This window comes from Colletotrichum phormii (assembly GCF_030913505.1).
Source record: "Colletotrichum phormii strain CBS 102054 chromosome Unknown BDP81scaffold_13, whole genome shotgun sequence".
Classification (NCBI taxonomy): domain Eukaryota; kingdom Fungi; phylum Ascomycota; class Sordariomycetes; order Glomerellales; family Glomerellaceae; genus Colletotrichum; species Colletotrichum phormii.
The window spans coordinates 244211-262945 of record NW_026851455.1 but is presented as its reverse complement, the minus strand read 5'-3'; the positions used below and the strand labels follow the sequence as shown (position 1 = coordinate 262945).

At 51.5% G+C, this 18735-nt stretch overlaps 7 protein-coding genes and 1 non-coding gene across 8 annotated transcripts; 2 read left to right on the top strand and 6 right to left on the bottom strand.

Moving 5' to 3' along the window:
• Nucleotides 1-1419: 1419 nt before the first annotated feature.
• Nucleotides 1420-2376, top strand: BDP81DRAFT_462119 (cytochrome P450; the record flags this gene model as incomplete). Its single annotated transcript, XM_060593860.1, has 1 exon — nt 1420-2376. One exon carries the CDS (start codon nt 1420-1422, stop codon nt 2374-2376), a length of 957 nt encoding a protein of 318 aa, XP_060443656.1.
• Nucleotides 2377-4033: 1657 nt separating this feature from the next.
• Nucleotides 4034-6639, bottom strand: BDP81DRAFT_462118 (uncharacterized protein; the record flags this gene model as incomplete). Its single annotated transcript, XM_060593859.1, has 3 exons — nt 4034-4142; nt 4284-6490; nt 6520-6639. The coding sequence occupies 3 exons, from the start codon at nt 6637-6639 to the stop codon at nt 4034-4036; spliced, it is 2436 nt and encodes an 811-aa protein (XP_060443655.1).
• Nucleotides 6640-7305: 666 nt separating this feature from the next.
• Nucleotides 7306-9317, top strand: BDP81DRAFT_44564 (putative Zn(II)2Cys6 transcription factor). Its single transcript, XM_060591976.1, has 2 exons — nt 7306-7479; nt 7545-9317. Exons 1-2 carry the CDS (start codon nt 7410-7412, stop codon nt 9002-9004), a joined length of 1530 nt encoding a protein of 509 aa, XP_060443654.1. The 5' UTR covers nt 7306-7409; the 3' UTR covers nt 9005-9317.
• Nucleotides 9078-10076, bottom strand: BDP81DRAFT_323169 (uncharacterized protein; the record flags this gene model as incomplete). Its single annotated transcript, XM_060584770.1, has 3 exons — nt 9078-9303; nt 9349-9576; nt 9634-10076. 3 exons carry the CDS (start codon nt 10074-10076, stop codon nt 9078-9080), a joined length of 897 nt encoding a protein of 298 aa, XP_060443653.1.
• Nucleotides 10077-10815: 739 nt separating this feature from the next.
• BDP81DRAFT_482134 (major facilitator superfamily transporter) lies at nt 10816-12912 on the bottom strand (the record flags this gene model as incomplete). Its single annotated transcript, XM_060594990.1, has 2 exons — nt 11818-12912; nt 10816-11757 (listed from the first exon to the last, which is right to left on the bottom strand). The coding sequence occupies exons 1-2, from the start codon at nt 12679-12681 to the stop codon at nt 10816-10818; spliced, it is 1806 nt and encodes a 601-aa protein (XP_060443652.1). The 5' UTR covers nt 12682-12912.
• Nucleotides 12913-14337: 1425 nt separating this feature from the next.
• On the bottom strand, nt 14338-16238 carry BDP81DRAFT_322863 (pentatricopeptide repeat domain-containing protein; the record flags this gene model as incomplete). Its single annotated transcript, XM_060584736.1, has 2 exons — nt 14338-15600; nt 15651-16238. The coding sequence occupies 2 exons, from the start codon at nt 16236-16238 to the stop codon at nt 14338-14340; spliced, it is 1851 nt and encodes a 616-aa protein (XP_060443651.1).
• A 163-nt stretch (nt 16239-16401) lies between these two features.
• Nucleotides 16402-17312, bottom strand: BDP81DRAFT_430698 (uncharacterized protein). Its single transcript, XM_060590638.1, has 4 exons — nt 17278-17312; nt 17034-17174; nt 16918-16968; nt 16402-16858 (listed from the first exon to the last, which is right to left on the bottom strand). The coding sequence occupies exons 1-4, from the start codon at nt 17278-17280 to the stop codon at nt 16664-16666; spliced, it is 390 nt and encodes a 129-aa protein (XP_060443650.1). The 5' UTR covers nt 17281-17312; the 3' UTR covers nt 16402-16663.
• A 574-nt stretch (nt 17313-17886) lies between these two features.
• On the bottom strand, nt 17887-17979 carry BDP81DRAFT_t206. Its single transcript has one exon. It is a non-coding gene; the product is annotated as a tRNA-Arg (tRNA).
• Nucleotides 17980-18735: the final 756 nt, after the last annotated feature.

Genomic DNA, 18735 nt, shown 5'->3' with positions numbered 1-18735 from the left:
CCTGCACTCTCCCACCGGCTACCAAAGTGAGACACGGAGTATCTGTAATTCCATCGACTCTTGACAAAACAATGAATTCTTAAGACTCGAACTTGTAGAGAGTGAATGGCGCGTGCGCTACTTGGCATGAAGGACTCGGTGCGTGCCGAGAGTCCGCCCCGAAGTGGGCGGTGTCGATCTGCGCCAGCCCGGGCACGGATCCACCCGGTTCACGGCGCGCTTCATCGTCTAAACTGGCGTTCTGTGGCGATGTGTTTATGCTTTAGCAAGCTCTTATTTAAGTTCTGTTCAATGTCTCCAAATGGTGTATTCGTGAACAACCGCAGTCAGTTCCCACGATTCAAACATCTTGAAAGAGTTAAAGACGAACCTGCAACCTTCATCACCTCATAGACGGCCAGTGCTGAAGTCAATTTCTTCTCTCGCTGGAGAATTTTCGTATCCTTTCGGCCTAATCTCGAGCAGCCAGACTGCAAAACACAAGGAAATGGATTTCTTACTATCCACGACGATTCGTATGGATGCTTCGTTATTGAACTGGCAACATCTGTCTTCGACAGCAAGCTTCTTCATACTTTCATCGCTGTTTTTGGGAATACTTTCACAAGTCCTGAGCCGAAGACTCAAAGTACCTACGCCCCTATCTGAAGAAGTGTCCGATATTCTTAATAGAAAACGGTCATACGGCATGAACGCCAGGAAGCTGCTCGACAAGTACTATGAGCGGGTGGGTTGAGTTAATATCGAATAGTCGCAGTGCATCTCACAACTAACGCGATTTACAGTTTAAGAGCAAGCCTTTCGGAATCGACACGATGGATAGTATGTTGACTTACCTTTTCAAAGAACTTTTGAATGGAACTCTAACTTTGTGTAGGCGTCAAAGTCTTTTTGCCCCTTGCAAGTGTTGACGAACTGAAAGGCCACCCGGCATTGAGCTTCAAAGCCTCAATCGACAATGTAGGCAAATGCCACTTTCCGGGAGTCAGACTGTGTGCTAACTCTACTTGCTAGGATGCGTTGATTAACTACACTGGCATTGGAGGTGTAGATGCTTGGGGGGTACACCAGATCTTGGCAGAAATGAACCTTAGCTTGGGTTTGTTGAATCCTCTCTAACTTTTGCTAGAACTCCGTAAAACTGACTCCGGAAATAGGTGCTTATGTCCCTGTATTCCATGGCATGATCCAAGAACACCTTCCCAAGTTTCTTGGAGCTCCGACAAGTATGGCCGACGACCCCTTTGTGCACCACCTTGGATACCTTTCCATCTTTATCTGACCAAGGTCGCTAATCCCTTTCCAGAGTGGACTCCAGTGAAGCCACACCATCAGTTCTTTGAACTTGTCGCAATCTTGTCGGCAAGAATCATGCATAGCGATGAAGCAGCCCGAAACCCTGCGTGGGTCAAGCTTTCGATGTCGTTCGTCAACACCGCTATCGAGTACGGCTCAGTCCTCAAACAGTGGCCCCCCTTTCTCCGCCCATTCGTCGCCTACTTCCTCCCAGAGCGCTTGGAGAAGGAGAAACAGTGGGCTGAAGGGCGCGAAATCGTCGCAAAGTCCATGGCACGGAAGAGTGCTCTGGGCGGCGCGCCTCTGGAGAACCCTCCGACGATGCTGGACCACTTGTCTAGTGGGGATCACGCAGACAAAGCCGGTGACTTGGACCTACAGCTCTTGCTGCAGATGACTCTCGCTGTGGCGAGTATCCACACAGCCTCATCCACCATGGTCCAAGTTCTGTACGACCTTGCCGCATACCCCGAGTACACCGAAGAGCTTCGGAAGGAGGTTGTGGAGGTCTTGGAGAGTTCTGGTGGCATCTTTACCAAACAGTCACTTGGCGAGATGAAGAAACTCGACAGCTGGATGAAGGAGAGCCTGAGAATGAATGCCCGTGATCTGAGTAAGTCGCATTATCTTACAAAACACAAGACAAATTCTCACAAGTTGAAAGCTACATTCCAGCGCATGGCGACGAAGCCTATGACCATGAAGGACGGAACTTATATCCCCGCCGGAACAAAAATGGAATTACCAACCAGCGCGATCAACTTTGACGCCTCCATGTACCCCGACCCGCACAAGTTCGATTGCATGCGGTCGTATCGTCAACGCCAAGAAGATGAAACGGCACACAAGCACTCATTCGTCAGTGTCACACGTACGGAGCTTGGTTGGGGTTTCGGCAGGCATGCGTGTCCGGGCGGATTCCTTTCCGATGTCGAAATCAAGCTCATGTTTGCGGAGTTTCTCCTGAATTATGAGATTAAGAACATGGATGGACAGCCACGGTCCAAGAACGTAGAATTCGGAGTGAACGTGCTCCCTGATACGGAATATCAGGGTTTGATTCGGGCACGCAAGGTCTGATATCATTAACATGTTTTCTCATAACGTGGCCTTAGGCTATTTGTAGCGAGAATGTTAGCAGCCTGTTGAATTTCATCTGCATCAGAGCTAGGGATGGAATCATGATTTGTAGAGTAGGGTAATAGAATTGGAGTTGAGAGATGTCAGATCAAAGAGGACCGCCTTTCGCTTTCAAGATCTTGAAGGTAAATTGAGAATTGTGACCATTTGTATGCACCAAGCCATTTGTACTTCTCAATGATCGACAGACTTCTAAGTTAGGAAAAGTGTGCTATTACTCCGGGCCTTGCAGATGTTGTCTGAAGAATTTCTCCTGTCGCCGGGAAAGCGCTCATCAAATCCTGGCAAAAGTCACGATGTGTGGTTGCTGCGCTATTGTGAAGTATAGTCAACTTGTGCTTCACTTCCTGTCACATACGACCATACCCATTGGAAAACTCGGGATCCCGTCCGCTCTCCCATAGATAAGCCAATGAGGGCCGGATTAGTAGTTGGGTCGGTGACGACCAGCGAATACCTGGTGTTGTATGTTTTTGATACCTTTTGATGTCTTCGTAGTGGTGGGTGACGATGGAGGTCCGGCAGGCGATTCATGGTGAACTTGCCTGCAGCTTATTGCTTAGCTAGGAAGTCTACCGTACAGAGACAGTGACAACTGTTTAGACATGTTCCTCTTACGCCCGGGACCACATGGTTCACTTGCGATACGGGTTGAAGACTGCACGTTGCACATAGGCATAATCATGAAAGCTATAAGGCCTGATAGGCTTCACTGTTACCGGTTTCAGTTACCGAGTCCAGCAACACACTTCGGCTTGCTACTTCCAAGCTGCCAGTTCATGAAGGGTGGGACTGTGAGAACCACGTCCAATGTTTTTCAGTCCATCCCTCGGGCTGATGTGGCTTGTGGTGCGACTGACCGCTGGCCAAAAGAGCGCCTTTCCAGGCAGAAGCTCGAAGTTGTTGTAGGGTCTAATTACAAGATTAACCTGAAAGAAACTTTCATGATGCTGTACCTAGAGTGCAAATATGTGAAGAGATGCCTTCGAAGCGTGGGCCGCTCTAAGCAGCTATTGTCAACCTAGAATCTAAGCAAACTTCCAATCCGGGGCAGAAGGGGCCAGGGTCTTTCACCTTGGTTGATATGGATTATGATTAGTTGCTAGATGTTGACTGTGTATAACAACCGGGTGACCGTTCGCAAGTACACTGATAACTCTTACGTGGCCGACTGCTGTGCAAGATTTCATAACTGAAGTACACGGAAGAATACAACGAGCCCTCATGTTTCTACAACGCCTGTAATCCTAGAGGACTCGATAAGCCAGAATGATCAGCGGCAAAAGAAAGCAGGCTATGAGTTGAGCTGACGGCGGTAGGAAAGTATTGTGTTTGCGTTCAGAAGATGATCCGTTTTCCGGGAACGACGACTCTCGAGTCTCTCACAAGGATGTATCCATGTCTTCCTTATACTTGTGACTGTAATTGGGAGACAATTTGCACTAAAACGCTTCAGTTCAAGATCAAATCTCACCTCGAATGAACATGAAGAGGTCAAATGGGTTCAAACAACAGGCATAGAGCTACTTGGCAACTTCCTGTTTCCTTCACCGACGAGCAAGGCAGGACACAAGGCCGAACCGCCGTCACTCCCGATCTACATGATTGCCAAGCTGAATACTGTAGTAGCGCTGAAAGCTTGATTCAAGGCGAGACTGATCGTACAGTTCTCAACGATCATCATCTTGAACGTGTCAAAAACTGGGCTACTAAGCGCGTAGTGAACACCCTTTCAACTACTTCTTCTAATCAACCACGACGTGCACAAAATCCCCCTCACGAAGCATTATTATACGTAAGAGCAACCGTGATAACTTCCAAGAGAAGACAAAATACGGAGGGCATACTTCGTCCTGCCTGAACAATTATAAGCCCCAGGCATGTAGAGAAACTCAAAGTCCTTGTCTGCCTCATTCAAAGCCTTAACCAATTGCAGAGTAGACGCGGGGTCGACGTTGTCATCCATCTCTGCAACGATCAGCATCAGCGCTCCCGTCAACTTGCTAGCATGGACCACATTGGATGAATCTTCATATGCCTTGTCGACCGGATAGCCCATCCACTGCTCGCTCCACCAGATCTTGTCCATTCTGTTATCGTGACAACCACAATCGGTAACGGCTGCTTTGTAGAAGTCGCCATGAAATAGAAGCGCTCCCACGGCATTTTGTCCGCCTGCTGATCCCCCAAAAATCCCAACTCGGTTTATGTCCATCCACGGCCGAGTTTTCGCTGCGGCGTTCATCCAGGCTATGCGATCAGGGAACCCAGCGTCCTTGAGATTCTTCCAACTTACGTCTTGAAATTTCTTTGATCGCCAATTCGTTCCCATGCCATCGATTTGAACAACAACATACCCCAGCTCTGCCCACTGTCGGCGCGAACGCAGAGAACTGAATTCCTTTGGTACATGAAATCCATGCGGGCCAGCGTAGACGGATTCTAGGATAGGGTACTTTTTCTTGGGTTCGAAATCTGGCGGGCGAACGATGATGCCGTGGATCGACTCTTCACCGTCTCTTCCGGGGCAATCGAATCTCTCAGGGGCCACCCAGCCTTCTGATTTTAAACAGTGAGAATCTTCTTCGCTGCCTTCGAGATGTACGACCAGCTCTCCGTTTTCCATACTTCTCAGAGCGGTGCGTGGAGGCGAGTCCACTCGCGACCATGTGTCGAAAAAGTACTTGTGCCCCGGAGAGATAGTCCAGTTGTGTGTACCATCTCCGTCGGTCAGCACTTTGAACCCGGTGCCATCGAAGTTGATGCGAGCCAAGTGCGTATGGTACGGATCTTGACCCGGGATTACTCCGCATGCTGAAAACCAGACCACTCTCGTCTCTTCGTCAAAATGAACGAATTCTTTGACATTCCATTTCCCTGTTGTCATCTGATTCTTCAGCTTTCCTGCTTGAAGGTCGAAGAGATACAAGTGGTTGAAACCGTCTCGTTCGCTAGCCCAGATGAATTCGTCGGTAACTTTGATCACACGTCGATTGAGCTTCGTGGAGTAATCGATGAATGTGTCGCTTGTCTCTTCGACTAGAGATCTAACGACCCCATCTGTGTTGATCCCTATCACGCGTAAACGTTGATGACCACGCTCATTATATATGAAGCGATATTCCGAAGAATTACGACTCCAGCCAATGTTCCGCAGTTCGTAAGGGGTTTGAAATAGAGTGGCATCCGTAGCCACCTCTTTCTTCGATTCTAGATTAAACAATCGAGGGCGATCAATTCTGACGCGATCCCCAACCTTCAGGTAACGGATGCTCTTCACCTTTGGCTCAAGTTGATCTTTCGGAACAGAGTCGCGAAGATGCACTTTATGCTCTTCCTCCGGGACGAATTGCCAGGCGATGCAGAACTTCTTGTCTGGAGACATCCAGATGTTTGAATCATCGCATCGATTGTTATCGGTGCCATTGTCGGAAAGGCGCACCTCGTTCTGGTCGTCATTTTGGTGCCACAGGTCGGAATCCCGCACGAAGAGACGGGATGAGCTCTTCTCGCACGAGTCTGAGGTTTCTTCCTTGCCATCTCCCTCTTTCTCTTTGTCCTCTGAACCCAGAGGGCTGAGATCTTCCTTAGTGTTCTCATCAATAACCACAGAAGAGGCAACTTCCTCAGGCGTGGCGTAGATTGCTCTGACAGTCTCCGACTCATCGACAAATTTCCATACATGGCCGGCATACGTTCTTTGAGTGCTGCTTAGCCCACTGCCAATCCCTCCATAAAGCACTGGGTTGCCTTCCCAGTCTATCCAATATATCTTCAAGTCTGCCTTGCTATTATTGACAAATGTGATACGGACGGAGTGGTTCGAGTGCACAGATGGATGCTCTTTGGGAATAAATGGCGTCGTGGGCAGGTTGAGCGTGCCGTCCCACTCACTGAGGGTTTCTTCAGTATTATCAAACCGCCATTTCTTTCCCTCGTAGAAAAACCGAACGGATGATGACTCGGTTTCGAGGTCGATCAATGTGAACGGCAGCTTGAAAGCATCGATTACTCCATCTTTCTGGTTGGTCTTCTCTTTAAGCGCTCTTGCTAGCTTGTCATGATCAAAAGCTGCTTCTCGACGGCATCAACGTGAATGAAGGCGAACCGACTGGACGGCAAGTTCTGACGATACCAGAAGGTGTTGGCTTCGGCTGTCCAGTGCGGAGAGACTCTCGCTTGTTGGATGTAGTCATCTTCCATGGCGTTCTCCTTGCTGAACTTCAACTAGAGCTGGAGAGAATGTGGTAGTACCTAGATCAAATGCTCGTCTGTTGATAGGGATAGAGTGGGAGGGGTTTGCGCAGCTCAGTGGGAAGTCAAGAGACCGTGAGACGTAAGACTTTAGGCAACACCGACTGATCATTGGTGTAATTGAAAACTGCACCAAGTAGCTGCAGGCGAAAAGTTGGGGTGTCAGCGTATGCTGCAGTTAATCGGCTCCTTTATGAGTCAGCATGGCAAATGCAACAGCTGCTATTACTCTCAGAAATAGAATAGGGAGGGATAGGGGAAAGCCGGACCGACGGGATAAACAATTGAAGAGCCAATTTCACACTGAAGAAAGCGATACCGTAGTATTCATTAATACCTACATTGACTTCTCCTCTTCGGTACCCAGTCAACATGACTCGCATCAAACGCTTGGTGCTCGAAAATGACATCGTGGAGCGATTGTTTGGCAAGATGTCTTAGTCACTGCTTGGAGTTTTGGAAAAGAGATGTAAATGGTATTATCGCGGTTGAATCATTTTCAGAATTTTGATTTTGCATGCAAACCTCTCCCCTCACAGTATTGGGCGACCTTACGTTGATCAATCGGAATATGGCTAGAGACCAGACGACGTGAGGGACGGGAACCCCGCAATTGGCTGATAAATCTTCAACGTGCAAGCTACTTCCACCAGACATTGACACTCACTCGCGTACGATTCTCCCTATCACCGATATCGTGGCTATGTGAATTCAACAGCATGTCGGAGGGGGAAGCTCATAGAGGTGCTGATGAGTCTACTGTGGAGACGCCAACGAAGCAACTCAAAGGTGCGTCGAACGCTCGCGCCCTCCTTCAGCCCGTCGCCTGTGCCCTGTGCTGATCAGAACCCCAGGCTGCGCCAACTGTGAGCGTCGTCGAATCCGGTGCGATCGCCGTCGTCCCCAATGCGTCAAGTGTGACAAGAAGGGGCTTTCATGTCCTGGCTACGACCGCCGTCTTCGATGGGTGGAAGGGGTTGCCGCAAGGGGGCATCTGCGGGGCCGAACGATCCCCACGAGGCCATCTTCTAAAGATAAGACCGCATCTCGAGAAGATCACTCGAGAACCGTTATCTCTGGAAGCTTCGAGCTAGATGAAAGGAAAAACTGCGGCCTTCCGGTTGCCATTCCGAATCCCCTGATTGTCCAAGCAGCTCGAGCTTGCGACCATCCCGACTCGACAAGGGTGTTCATGGACTATTACAGACGGAACTTAGCCGGTCTGATGGTATGGATGGACTCAGAGGAGAACCATTACCGAACTCAAGTTGTTCCTCTCGCAGTAAATCAACCGGCAATCGGCTTCGCCATCATGGCCTTCGCGGTTCAACACGGCGCCATGGCATTTCCCGACGAGTCCATCGCGGAGGACGCTCGCGATAGGTGTTTGCATCTGATACAAACCCGTGCCCAGAACATGACGGCACGACTTATCGAGGGCGGTGACTTGGACAACCATGCCGACTTGGCCGACGCAGAATGGATGCTGGCCTCGATTCTCATCATGTGCAACTACGAGAATGCCCGCCGCCGCCTTCAAATCGCCGATGATCACAGACGCGCGGCTCGGACGATTGTCAACCTGTTCAAAAGTCAGAACTCTGTCCACAATCGAAACTTGTTTGCTTTCTTGCGAAATCAACTGGCTATCGACGATGTGCTGGCAGCTACAACTTCGTTCGACATACCCCTCATTCGAAATGCCGTCACACCGGCACCTGGTTCAGACAATCTCCTCTTTTCGAGGTACCTGACTTTCTTGCACCATGTCACTCTCGTATCGGCAGATGCCGTAGAGTCTCGTCCTTCAATTTCACGCCTACGCAGCGGCCTCACGATGCCTCTCATTCGGTCCGGGTTTGAGCAGGCCAGAGGCGCTACGTTGATGGCGGCCGGACGACTCGGAATGGCAGGCTCCAATATGTCTCGTGATTTCATCCGCTTGGTCGAGGTGTATCATAGTGCAGGACTGTTGTACTCACTGAGATGTCTTGACTATGCTGTCGAGCACGCCTCGGAGCGTGTCGTGGTCGTTGCCAGTCTGTTCGATCAACTTACCGGATTCGAAGACCAAGCCGCCTTCGTTCAGAATCTAGCCTGGCCGACCTTCATCGCCGGTACCGAATGTCATGGAAATCAGCATCGCCAAGAAATCATCGCAGGCTTGCTGACGGCGATTCATGAGGGCACACGTTTCAGCTATTACTTGGACGCAGTGAACTTTCTCAAGGAGTTTTGGGCTGGAGGCAATGACGACTGGCGTCCCCTCGCTCGCATGAGAGAAGCTATAGGGCAGCGAGTCCTTGTAGTGTGAGCACTATCAGCACAGTTAGGGAAAAGAGAGGAACTTCATGCTACCAGACTCTACCAACTCAAACTGGAGACTACTAGAAATCGACCGTCTCTTCGTCTTCGACACCGAAGAGCACTCGCATCGGGTCCTGGTATTTCATGAACCCGACACCTGGCTCACACAGACCATACCCCAGAAGACGTTGCGCCTGGGGCTTCATCTTCTTCACCCGCTCAAAAGGCACCATGAGGAATTGGTTCTCCGCGGGACGTAGTGTCGGCTGGCAGAGGAAGATTCCAACGGTCTCCCGATATTCATCCCTTTGAGAGTTAGCCAAGATTACTAACTGATCGCGGTGTACTCACGTGGTCACGTTCCCCCCTCCAGCGTGGTACAAGTTCCCCAGAAAGATCAAAGCATCGCCGGGTTCGAGTTCTGCTGGAACAGTTTCTTCATCGAGTGGACGACGTTCGGGGCCCCAGAGGTGCGAGCCCGGAATCACGACAGTCGCGCCGTTCGCTGCTGTTGTCTTTGTCAAAGCAGTGACGCAACCAATCATCACGGGCAATTTCTTGTCGTGAGGATGATAATCACTGCAAACTCCATGTTACGGAGGCTCTGTGTCAAGATATCAACAGGGTAATGCTCACTTGTCATCACGGTGTAGTACCTGTTGCTTGCCTCCCGGATTCACCCGGAAGCCCACCGTCGAAGAGATGATGGGCTTCCCGCTCACAGTCTTCTGCTTATCGCCCCGCCAGAAGGTGTAAGACGAAGAGACCAGAGCATTCGCAACGTCGGTATAAACGCGGTTGCATGCGAGTTCTACGCAGCCGTCCGAGATGCCCAGTAGGCCGGATGCTCTCTGCGTAGTTGCTGGGAACAGGCCGTATTTGTCCGGGATGTCCTCATCAAAGTAAGGCTTAAGGTCTCGCTTGATCTCTTCCGCGAGTTGGCGTTCGATCAACTTCTCTACTATGATGCCACCATCGCGGTTGATGATCTCGACGAGCTTCTCTGTTGTGGTTGATGGATCCGTTGCATCGCATCGTGTAATAGAGGGACGGGAAGGAGTTGTCTCGGGATTCGCCATTGGGTAGGAGTTATTCTTTATTTGAGCTGTTGAGTAGATATCACGGCATGTCAGTAATTCGCGGGATTCGGCAGGTCTGCTTTATAGGCGCGGTCACGGAACTTTATCGAGTGAACGTAAGCCCCTCTCACACTGTTGTTCAAATAACACATGACGTTTCAGTAGTCATCTCTCTAGTTATTGCCCGTCTTTAGTTTACCTCATCAGAAAATAAACCTTGAAGCATGCGGTCCGCTACCTCCCCTTAAACATGCCCGTATCAATTAAGCTCGTCTCAGAGGAGAGCATTTCGGCGTTGGCCATGTTAGCCAGGAACCCCTGCTCTGTCAAGTTTCTCAAAATAATGCCCTAATTTGGTTAGTGCACTTGCGCGATGATAAGGTTGCGGGACCAGACTGGTGGATCGGTGGGGATAGATGAGACGGAAGGAACCCGGCCTGGATCGGGTCGCCCAGATCCGGTACCGGCTCGTGGTCACAAGTTTGGTTCCAACTTATGGTCATTGGTCTTATGAAATCTTCAAGAGAGAGACCGTCATCCGTCATTTGTAAAGTCAACTTACATCACTAGAGGCTCTTGCGTGGGATTCATGCTCGCGATATTATTCTATTATTTCTTGGTCGATCTATGTCTTGAAAGTTCCAACCACCATGGAAAGCATAAGGGAAAATAAGCAAGGCCATGCTATGTCATCATCATAAGAAACCACGCTGTAGATAAGGACCATCGTTCAGAACCCTTAGTCAGACGAAACCGCAAACTTGCTCAGAGCTCTAAGTCTGCCTCCGTAGAAGTAAAGCAGCCAAATTCCGATGATACCAATCGTGCTCAGTCCACCCAACAGACTCGTTCCGCGGGCGACACCCAAATTCTGGTACATGGGGCGGGCGAACAAGATGCTAGCGAAGGCGAAAGCAGAGCGGAAGAAGTCGTTACCGGCAAAGAGACTGGCGGCGTACTGCGGGTAGGACAGCGGGACGTAGACAAAGATGCACTGCATCACGACGAAGACGGTAGCGCCGTAGATGGTGATACCGATGGTTGGCGCGATCCAGTGGATGGCTGGGGATGCTGTCCAGGCGAAGATGAAGAGGCCGATGGTGGGGCCGAAGGAGGCGGGGAGAGCGGGCACAAGACGGTTCTCCTGGATCGGGAAGCCGAACTTCTTGATACGGGGTACCATGTAGAAGGCCAGGTAGGAGATGTAGACGGCGATGCCGAGGAGGCAGGCGACGAGGATGCAGAGGAAGACCAGGCCGATTTCGCCGATGGACATGCCGTAGTAGACTGGATACACAAGAGGGAACACCTCAAAGAAGGAGTAGTAGATGCCGTAGATGATGGCGGTGTAGACCTGGACGAAGAGGATGGCCGGGTCCTTGATCGTGATCTCGAGGGGCTTGATGAGAGCGTCAATGACGACGGCCGAGGTCTTGAGGTTGCGCTGGTCGATTTCGGACTGGGTCATGAAGCGGTCGTTGCCCGTCAGCTTGCGAAGGCGCTCAGCGCGACGGAGGAGGATGGTAGGCGTCGAGGTCTCCGGGAGGAAGAAGAACATGACGAGGAAGACGGGGGCGGCGGCCCAGAGGATCTCCCAGAGAGACCAGCGCCAGCCCATGGCGGGGACGGAGAAACCTGACAAAAGAGGTCCCAGAGCTGGACCGCAGTATGCTGCAGATACCTATTGTAAGAATTAGCATGACGATTTTGGGACACGAGTATCAACAAGAGAAGTACTTACCCAAGCAATGAGGGCGTAGGGAAGGTTGAGAAGACTGTACATATCTCCAAGAGATGCAGCGCCTGATGCCAAACACGGCGAGCCAAAGAGACCCTGCAGGAACCGGAGAACCATCAAACCGGGGAAGTTGCTTGCCAAAGGTGCAGGAATGGACACGATCACGAACAGGAACATGGTGACGATGTAAAGTGGGTTGCGTCCAATACGAGGGATCTCAGAGAGCGGCGAGAAGAGGAGAGGACCAATACCATAGCCCAAGACGAACAGGGCCAGACCCAGTGAGGCCTCAGTCATGTCGACGCCGAACTCATGGATGACGCCCTCGATGGAAGGGGTATAAATCGCCGAAGACATGTAGACGACAAAGGTGTAGATGCAGATGACGGCCGCGATGAGCCCGCGCTTCGCGTTGGACCAGTTTTGCGGGTTCTCGGCGTCGTCGCTAAAGTACCAGTCCACCAAGATGGCGCCATCTTTTGTCTTTCTCGGTGCGATGGGGATGCTCCGGGTCTTTTGGATCTCGTGGATCTCGTCAACTTCGAGCCGGTCGGCCGTGTAGGGGAACGTCTCCTCTCGGCTCCGTGTCCGCTGAAGCGATGTGCCGTACGGCGCGGCGTCTTCGACTTCCTTCTGGGAGAGCTTGTTCTCTTCGTCGACGGCGTGTGTCGACTCGGAGGACCGGGGTGATGCGCCGGCGTCGGCTGGGGTTGCTTCTGCCGGGCTGGACTTCTCAGAGTTCAAGACGTCGAGCCATTGTTGCGGAAGCTGGAAGTCGGACTTCTCTTCCGGGTAGTGAAGGACCTTGTTCCGTGTGATGAAGCGGATGATTTGGCCCACAGGGGCATCTCGAATTAGTTGCGCCATTGGAACAGCTGATGATGATGTGGCTTGAGAGTATATGCTATACACAATGGTGATGGCTTGGGATATCAGAGTACTTGTTGGGGGATCTGACTTGCGCAGAAGCTGTTGAGATATCTTCACTTGCTCAGGGTGTAAGACTTGAGAGATGAGTGTGAATTAAAAGGACAAGAGACGATAATGACAACGACATCATGTCTTCTATTATACTGACCATCATCTCAACATCTGCCAAGCAGACGATAGCGTTGACAACACTCAAAGACCAAAGAAGCAACATGACTACTAGCCTGATGACCGATCAGGGCCAAAATTTGGTCCGTCCACGGCATTGGGCTTATGAGCGATAACTACGATGCAGCGCGACTCTAGCACGTGTGGCATTATGAATCACAACCGGGCTTAAGTTTCTCGAATGCGCCGGAATGAGAAAGGCGCGAACCGCCCTGCTGGTGCAGATGGCTATCTCGTTTGAGAGAGAAGAGGGTGGGGGGCGCCCCGCGGAAGCAGGCGTCGTAAATCTCTGTCTCTCCCTGAGGTACGGTGAGATCTGAACGTGCGTGCCGTGTCACCAGGGTATTGGATTGTCCGTTCTCGTCCGTCTGGACTGGGCGCGTCCGTTGATTCTGCCGACCAAAGCTCCAAACTTGATAGGAGGAAACAGTACTAGGGCTGACATGACGTTGAGGGACAGCGAGATGGCGTGCAAAGAAAGGCGGGCTTTGGAATTAGGAGCTAGGGTCAAGGAGATAGCGTCTGCATACTGATCGCGAGGTATTCGTTGCTAGTGTCAGTCAGTTCCGTGGGCGCGAAGGGGGATAAGACGAACTAGCAGCCAGTACTCGAGAGAATCACTAATCCGCGTCCGGCTTTTGGTCGATTTATCAGCGAGCTCCGGCACCCTTGAATGATCTCCGTCCATGCGTCATCTGATTGGCTCCTCGACCAGAAACCTTAACTATGGCTTGGGTCGAACTTTGAACTAAATGCCATCCCGCGGATGATTCAGCCACTTGGTGTGCACCATCCCATTGTTTGAGATGGCATGTCTTCTTTCCGAGCCATAGCCTGACTTATTAATCGATGGCTTCTGCCAAGCCGTTGAAGAAAGCCTCTCAGTCGGCCGGGAACAGAGCTTTCGGCAGGTCGTCAGCTTAAATTCGTAATATCGGTACGCTGCCGAGTGGCTTGCGTCGACTGATGAGACAATGCAAGGCCATCGATGATGATGTAATGGGCCGGCGGATGCTTCTTTGACACATTGAAATAAGCTCGCAACGAAGACATGCTTGGATTTCACAGCCAGCGCTTCGATGGATGGCAAGAGACTGGCCAGACAGGCTTGCATGCTGAGTTGAAGACCGGATACAAATTGATGAAATCAGGTACATAGATAACCTTCGAAGCCCCTCGGTGTGTTCCACGGTGGTCGGGATAAGGTTGCTGCGCTATAAGCTGACAATGAGTCACCCCGTTTGAGTACAGACGGTGTTCACGACTTGGTCGGCGACTGTAAGCTTCTGCAACGTAGAATTTACTGGCTTGTGCCAAGGTATAGTATACAGCCGCCGCGGTTGAATCCGGATACGGCACATCTTCTGTTGAAAGATGTCTATGTGACTGCAGTTGGTAATACAAATCGTACACGGACCCGCCATTTTAAGATGGGAAGCGATATGTCATCTCGGGATTCTCTCGGTCCAACCCCGAACTTCTCTTGATCTCGTCAGCAACGGATGCCATCAGCTTCGATAAGCCCGACTGGACGTCCATATTCCGTCTCTCGGCCTGTTCGATCAACCACCACACGCGCACGTCCTGTGCGTCAAGAGACTTTCTGACGAGAGTGAGAAGGGTTTTCCTGTTTATCCAAAAACTGGACTGTTCTGGTTGCTGCCCTTCAATCAGCGCGGGAGCTTCGCCGAACAATCTCACACACTTGTACGCGAGGTCCAGCTCACCAGCCACGGCATACTCATACACGACTCTCGCAAAGACATTGCGATCGCCTTTCAGGGCCAGCTCTGGGTTTTGCGCAACAAGAGCCTTGAGAGTTTCTGTATCCTCGCACGCTTGGAGGACGTAGCGAATGGTGACATGATTGGGGCTGGCCTCGGTATACTTATGCGCATTCTGGTAAATCTCTAGCGCTTTCGCATAGCCGTGTGTCTCGACAGCGGCTTCAACCATGACGTTGAGCGCGGCAATGGGGACTTTGTAATTGCGGACAAGCTCAGTAAGAGTCTTGAGAGCCGGGTCGATGCTCTCTGGCTCTTTCTTGATTCTCTGATAGATTGGACGGGTGCTGGCGTATGGGGCAACGGATATGGCCTTGAACATGATGCAGAGGACCCGCAATGCGCTCACAATATCTCCGACGCCGCCGTAGCATTCGATCAGCGCCTCGTAGTGGTGCGCAACAAGTTTCCCACCTCTCTGTGTGACGAAACGCGCTGCTCCTGTGGCAAGCTGATAGTCGTGATGCCTGGCAGCTGTGTTGATAATGTTCAGGAGGACGCCGTCCGAAAGCTGCTCCTTGTCCTTATCCAGCATCCTGCCCCATATGTATCGCGTGCCCTCGTAGTGATAGGCCTCGGAGCAATTGTCGAGCAGCGCATACCACAACGCAACGTCGGTCTCGCTATCGGAAGAGTGGACTTTGCTGTGCGCCAGCTTGATCGCCTCGTCTATAAAACCGTGCTGGGCGAGCGTGAAGACGAAGACATCGAAAACCCAGGAAGCGATGGGTACCTGCTTGTGTATGAGGTTTTCTATTGCGTCGTAAGCAAGCTCGATTTGTCCGTCGCGGAGTAGCCCGAGGGCGACATGGGTCTGTCCTGGGGTGTCGACCTCGGTCCATGACTGCTTCATGGCTGCAAGGATCTCGTTCCGAAGTAGGTAGTCGGGGTGTATCGCGAGAGCCTAGAGTCGTCAGTACAGGCAACAGTTCGAGATGCCTTGAGGCAACGTACAGCCAATGCGGCATGGGAGATCGAAGGTGACGTTGTGAACTGCAGTCGCTTCATCTCCGCGAAAAGCTGTGCTAGAAACGCCGCCGATCCTTGAACATCGGCCGTAGCAACGATCAAGTCCTCGTAGAACTTCGGGGTGAGCTCAACACCTCTAGCCCGCACCAGATATGTGATGATTGTTGCGACCTTCTTGAAGCTCTTGGGCTGGCCCCGGAGGACCTCCAGGGCATCGAGGATGGCGGGCAGCGGGGCTGCTCGGAGCTGCTCGTTCACGGCGGGGAGATTATCGTCGACAGTTTCGGGACCTTCTGTATGTCGAGCTGCGTCGGCGTCCACTGGTTCTTCGGGATCATAAGGCTTCAAGTCTCCTTCTGCCTGCGGGCTTGAAGGTGTGGCGGCCGTGTATCTTCGGCATTGTGTGCGATTCGCAGGACGGCGGGCGGATGGGACGAGGTGTCTTCGCTGGCGCGTTGCGAGCGACGCTCTGGGAACAATCTGTGAATTGGGAAGCCTAGCCGCAGCTTGCGTATCGACAGAGGGGCAAAGGCAGCGCCATAAGCCGTCGAACACTACTCGAGACCCCGACATGGAGGTGGCAATGCGGCTGGGCACGAGAGATTAAGATTTTGAGAAGCTGCAGCTTGCACTTGACGGAGCTTCCCTCACCGAGATAATCCCGGTGCAAAGTGGATCACGTGACTCATTCGATGATGCGGTTTGCGATAGACGGCGAGCAACCGCAAGTCTCAAATGCGATATACGAAGGAGCATGGCCTCTCACGGGTTTATTTTCCTGCTTTTAAAACGTAAAATGATTATGTCGATTCGCATGTTTCCCAGGCGGGCGGCCTTGTAATTCCGAATGGCATCCGCATTCGGATTCCTTTTCGCGCAAGACGTCCAATATGGACATCTGCAGACTTCAAAGGACCACATGTTTCTTCCACTGGTGCAGAGTAGCTGCTGGGAACCGTACATCGGCTGGGCTCGTCATGGTCGTGTCCGGGATATCATTATTGCCCACCACCACCACGGTTGCCTCTTCCTCTGCCTCCACGGCCTTGACCTCTGCCCCGACCTCTGTCGCCACCGCGGCCGCCGTGGTCTCCTCTAGATCCACCTCTGCCACCGCGGAATCCTCCTTGCTGGTTCTGTTGGTTCTCCTTCACGACGTCAATGATGTCGTCGGGGACTCGTAGGTATTTGATCTAGGGCTTCGTCAGTATGTCGCTTGTGTCTAGGACTTTAAGAATCGGAAGATTCGTACGTTGTTTCCTTTGACGTAAACTTCGGGTATCTTGACGAACTTGTCGCCTTCCTGTGTGCTCGTCAGTCTTCAGGCGCGGGGCATGGGGGCGATGCATCGACGCAGGCGGCGCGTACCGGACTCGTTTGAACAACCTCCTTCAATGTGAGGTTCATCCAGGTATCGCACATGACCAGGTGGCCATTAAGGGTTTCGCCGTTCTTCAGCTCGACGAGCATGGGGTGCCCTTGGGCGGCGTTCAAGAGACCGAGGGGTAACTGCGACAGATGCGTTAGAGAGCGCGCTTGGAGTCCATTGCACCGAAAGACAGCGCAACAGTCGCCGGGTGTTGCATGCTCGAAGGAGCGCATGGGAACATACCATTTTGTGATTTGGGCTCTGGAGCTTGCCGTGAGAGAGGAAGCTGAGCTGGAGCTCGACGCGGCCGGTTGACGATTATGCGACCATGGAGATTTAAGTGGGCCATGCTCGGTGACGACTCGGTGAGTGGCCACCAGCGCCGGACGCGGATGTTGCTGAGGAAAGGCACCTTGGGGCACACCGGCATGACGTACTCCGTAGACAACATCGAACAAACTAAAGAAAATAGTCCCTAATGGCATGGAGATTAATGCCAGAAATACCCAGCACTTCAAGAATAATGGAATCCAGGAACTTGATTTTGCGAGTGGCAAGCTATCAATCTGCTAGCGCTTCTGATAATAATGACCTGCACCCTCAAACAATGTTAATCGTTTGTTGAGTGATCCTGGGTGGGATCAAAGCATGGGTGCTGACTGTACAGGAAAGCCAACTGACTTTCCCCCCGACTCATTTAACCTTTGCCGCTCTCAAATGTAGAATTGACAGCACCTTGAAGAGGTCTCTGGCAGAGATACAGGACGTTTTTCAACTTCAGTTCAAAAATATGAAGTTTGCCGAGTGTTCAGTGCACAAAAGTGAATTCCGGCGCTTTGCAGACCAAAATAATGACCAACGTGGGGCTCGAACCCACAACCCCCAGATAACCACACGTCAGAGACGTGATAGAAGTCTGATGCGCTACCATTGCGCCAGCCGGCCATAGATGCTGACCAATCGCTGATTGGGCAGGTTGACGGCGGAAGCCGAAGCTCAACTTATGAAGGCTTTCCCGCGAGCCAAGTGAATGCGTTCTGGATAGTTGTGAGCAATTGCTCTTTTCTTAGAAGGTCCCAATGCAAAGAAGAATTCTAGAGGAGCCAAGAAATTGTTGGATTTGAATTCGCAACGTGATACACTAAAGATTTGATAAGGTTTCGAGTGTGCATCAAGTCTCCTTCCCCTCACCAACTTGCCTTTTCGATGCCAGTTGTGGTTGGTGAAGAAGCTTTCAACATCCCCCTACCCCACATTTGCCTTACTGACAGCTTCGCAGATGGGATTGATCAAGTCTTTAAGCGATGTCCTTTCTTTCTCGCGGCCATCCGTAAGAAGACAACTTTCAAAGTCCCAGGCTCTCAGCATAGCCTTATAATGGGGGTAAGAGACTCGACTTCTGCTCCATAGGATGCACGTATTCTGCAAATGCTCTCAGATTCCTGCTAGGCTCGACCTGCATCACATCACAGGTTTGCGGAATCGGTTACTTAAGCTGGATAAAGTTGAATCGCAATACAAATATTTGTGTCACTGAAGACTTACATGAAAGGAACAAGAGCCCACGGTCCTAGCTGTCGTCCAAATTTCACTCCTACCAGGCCTTTGCCACCCACATCTTGAATGCGACCGAAGAGTGGTAAAGCAATTTGGTTTGTTCGTAGGTTGTTCCAAACCAAAAGACTGAAGAGCTTGCTCCAT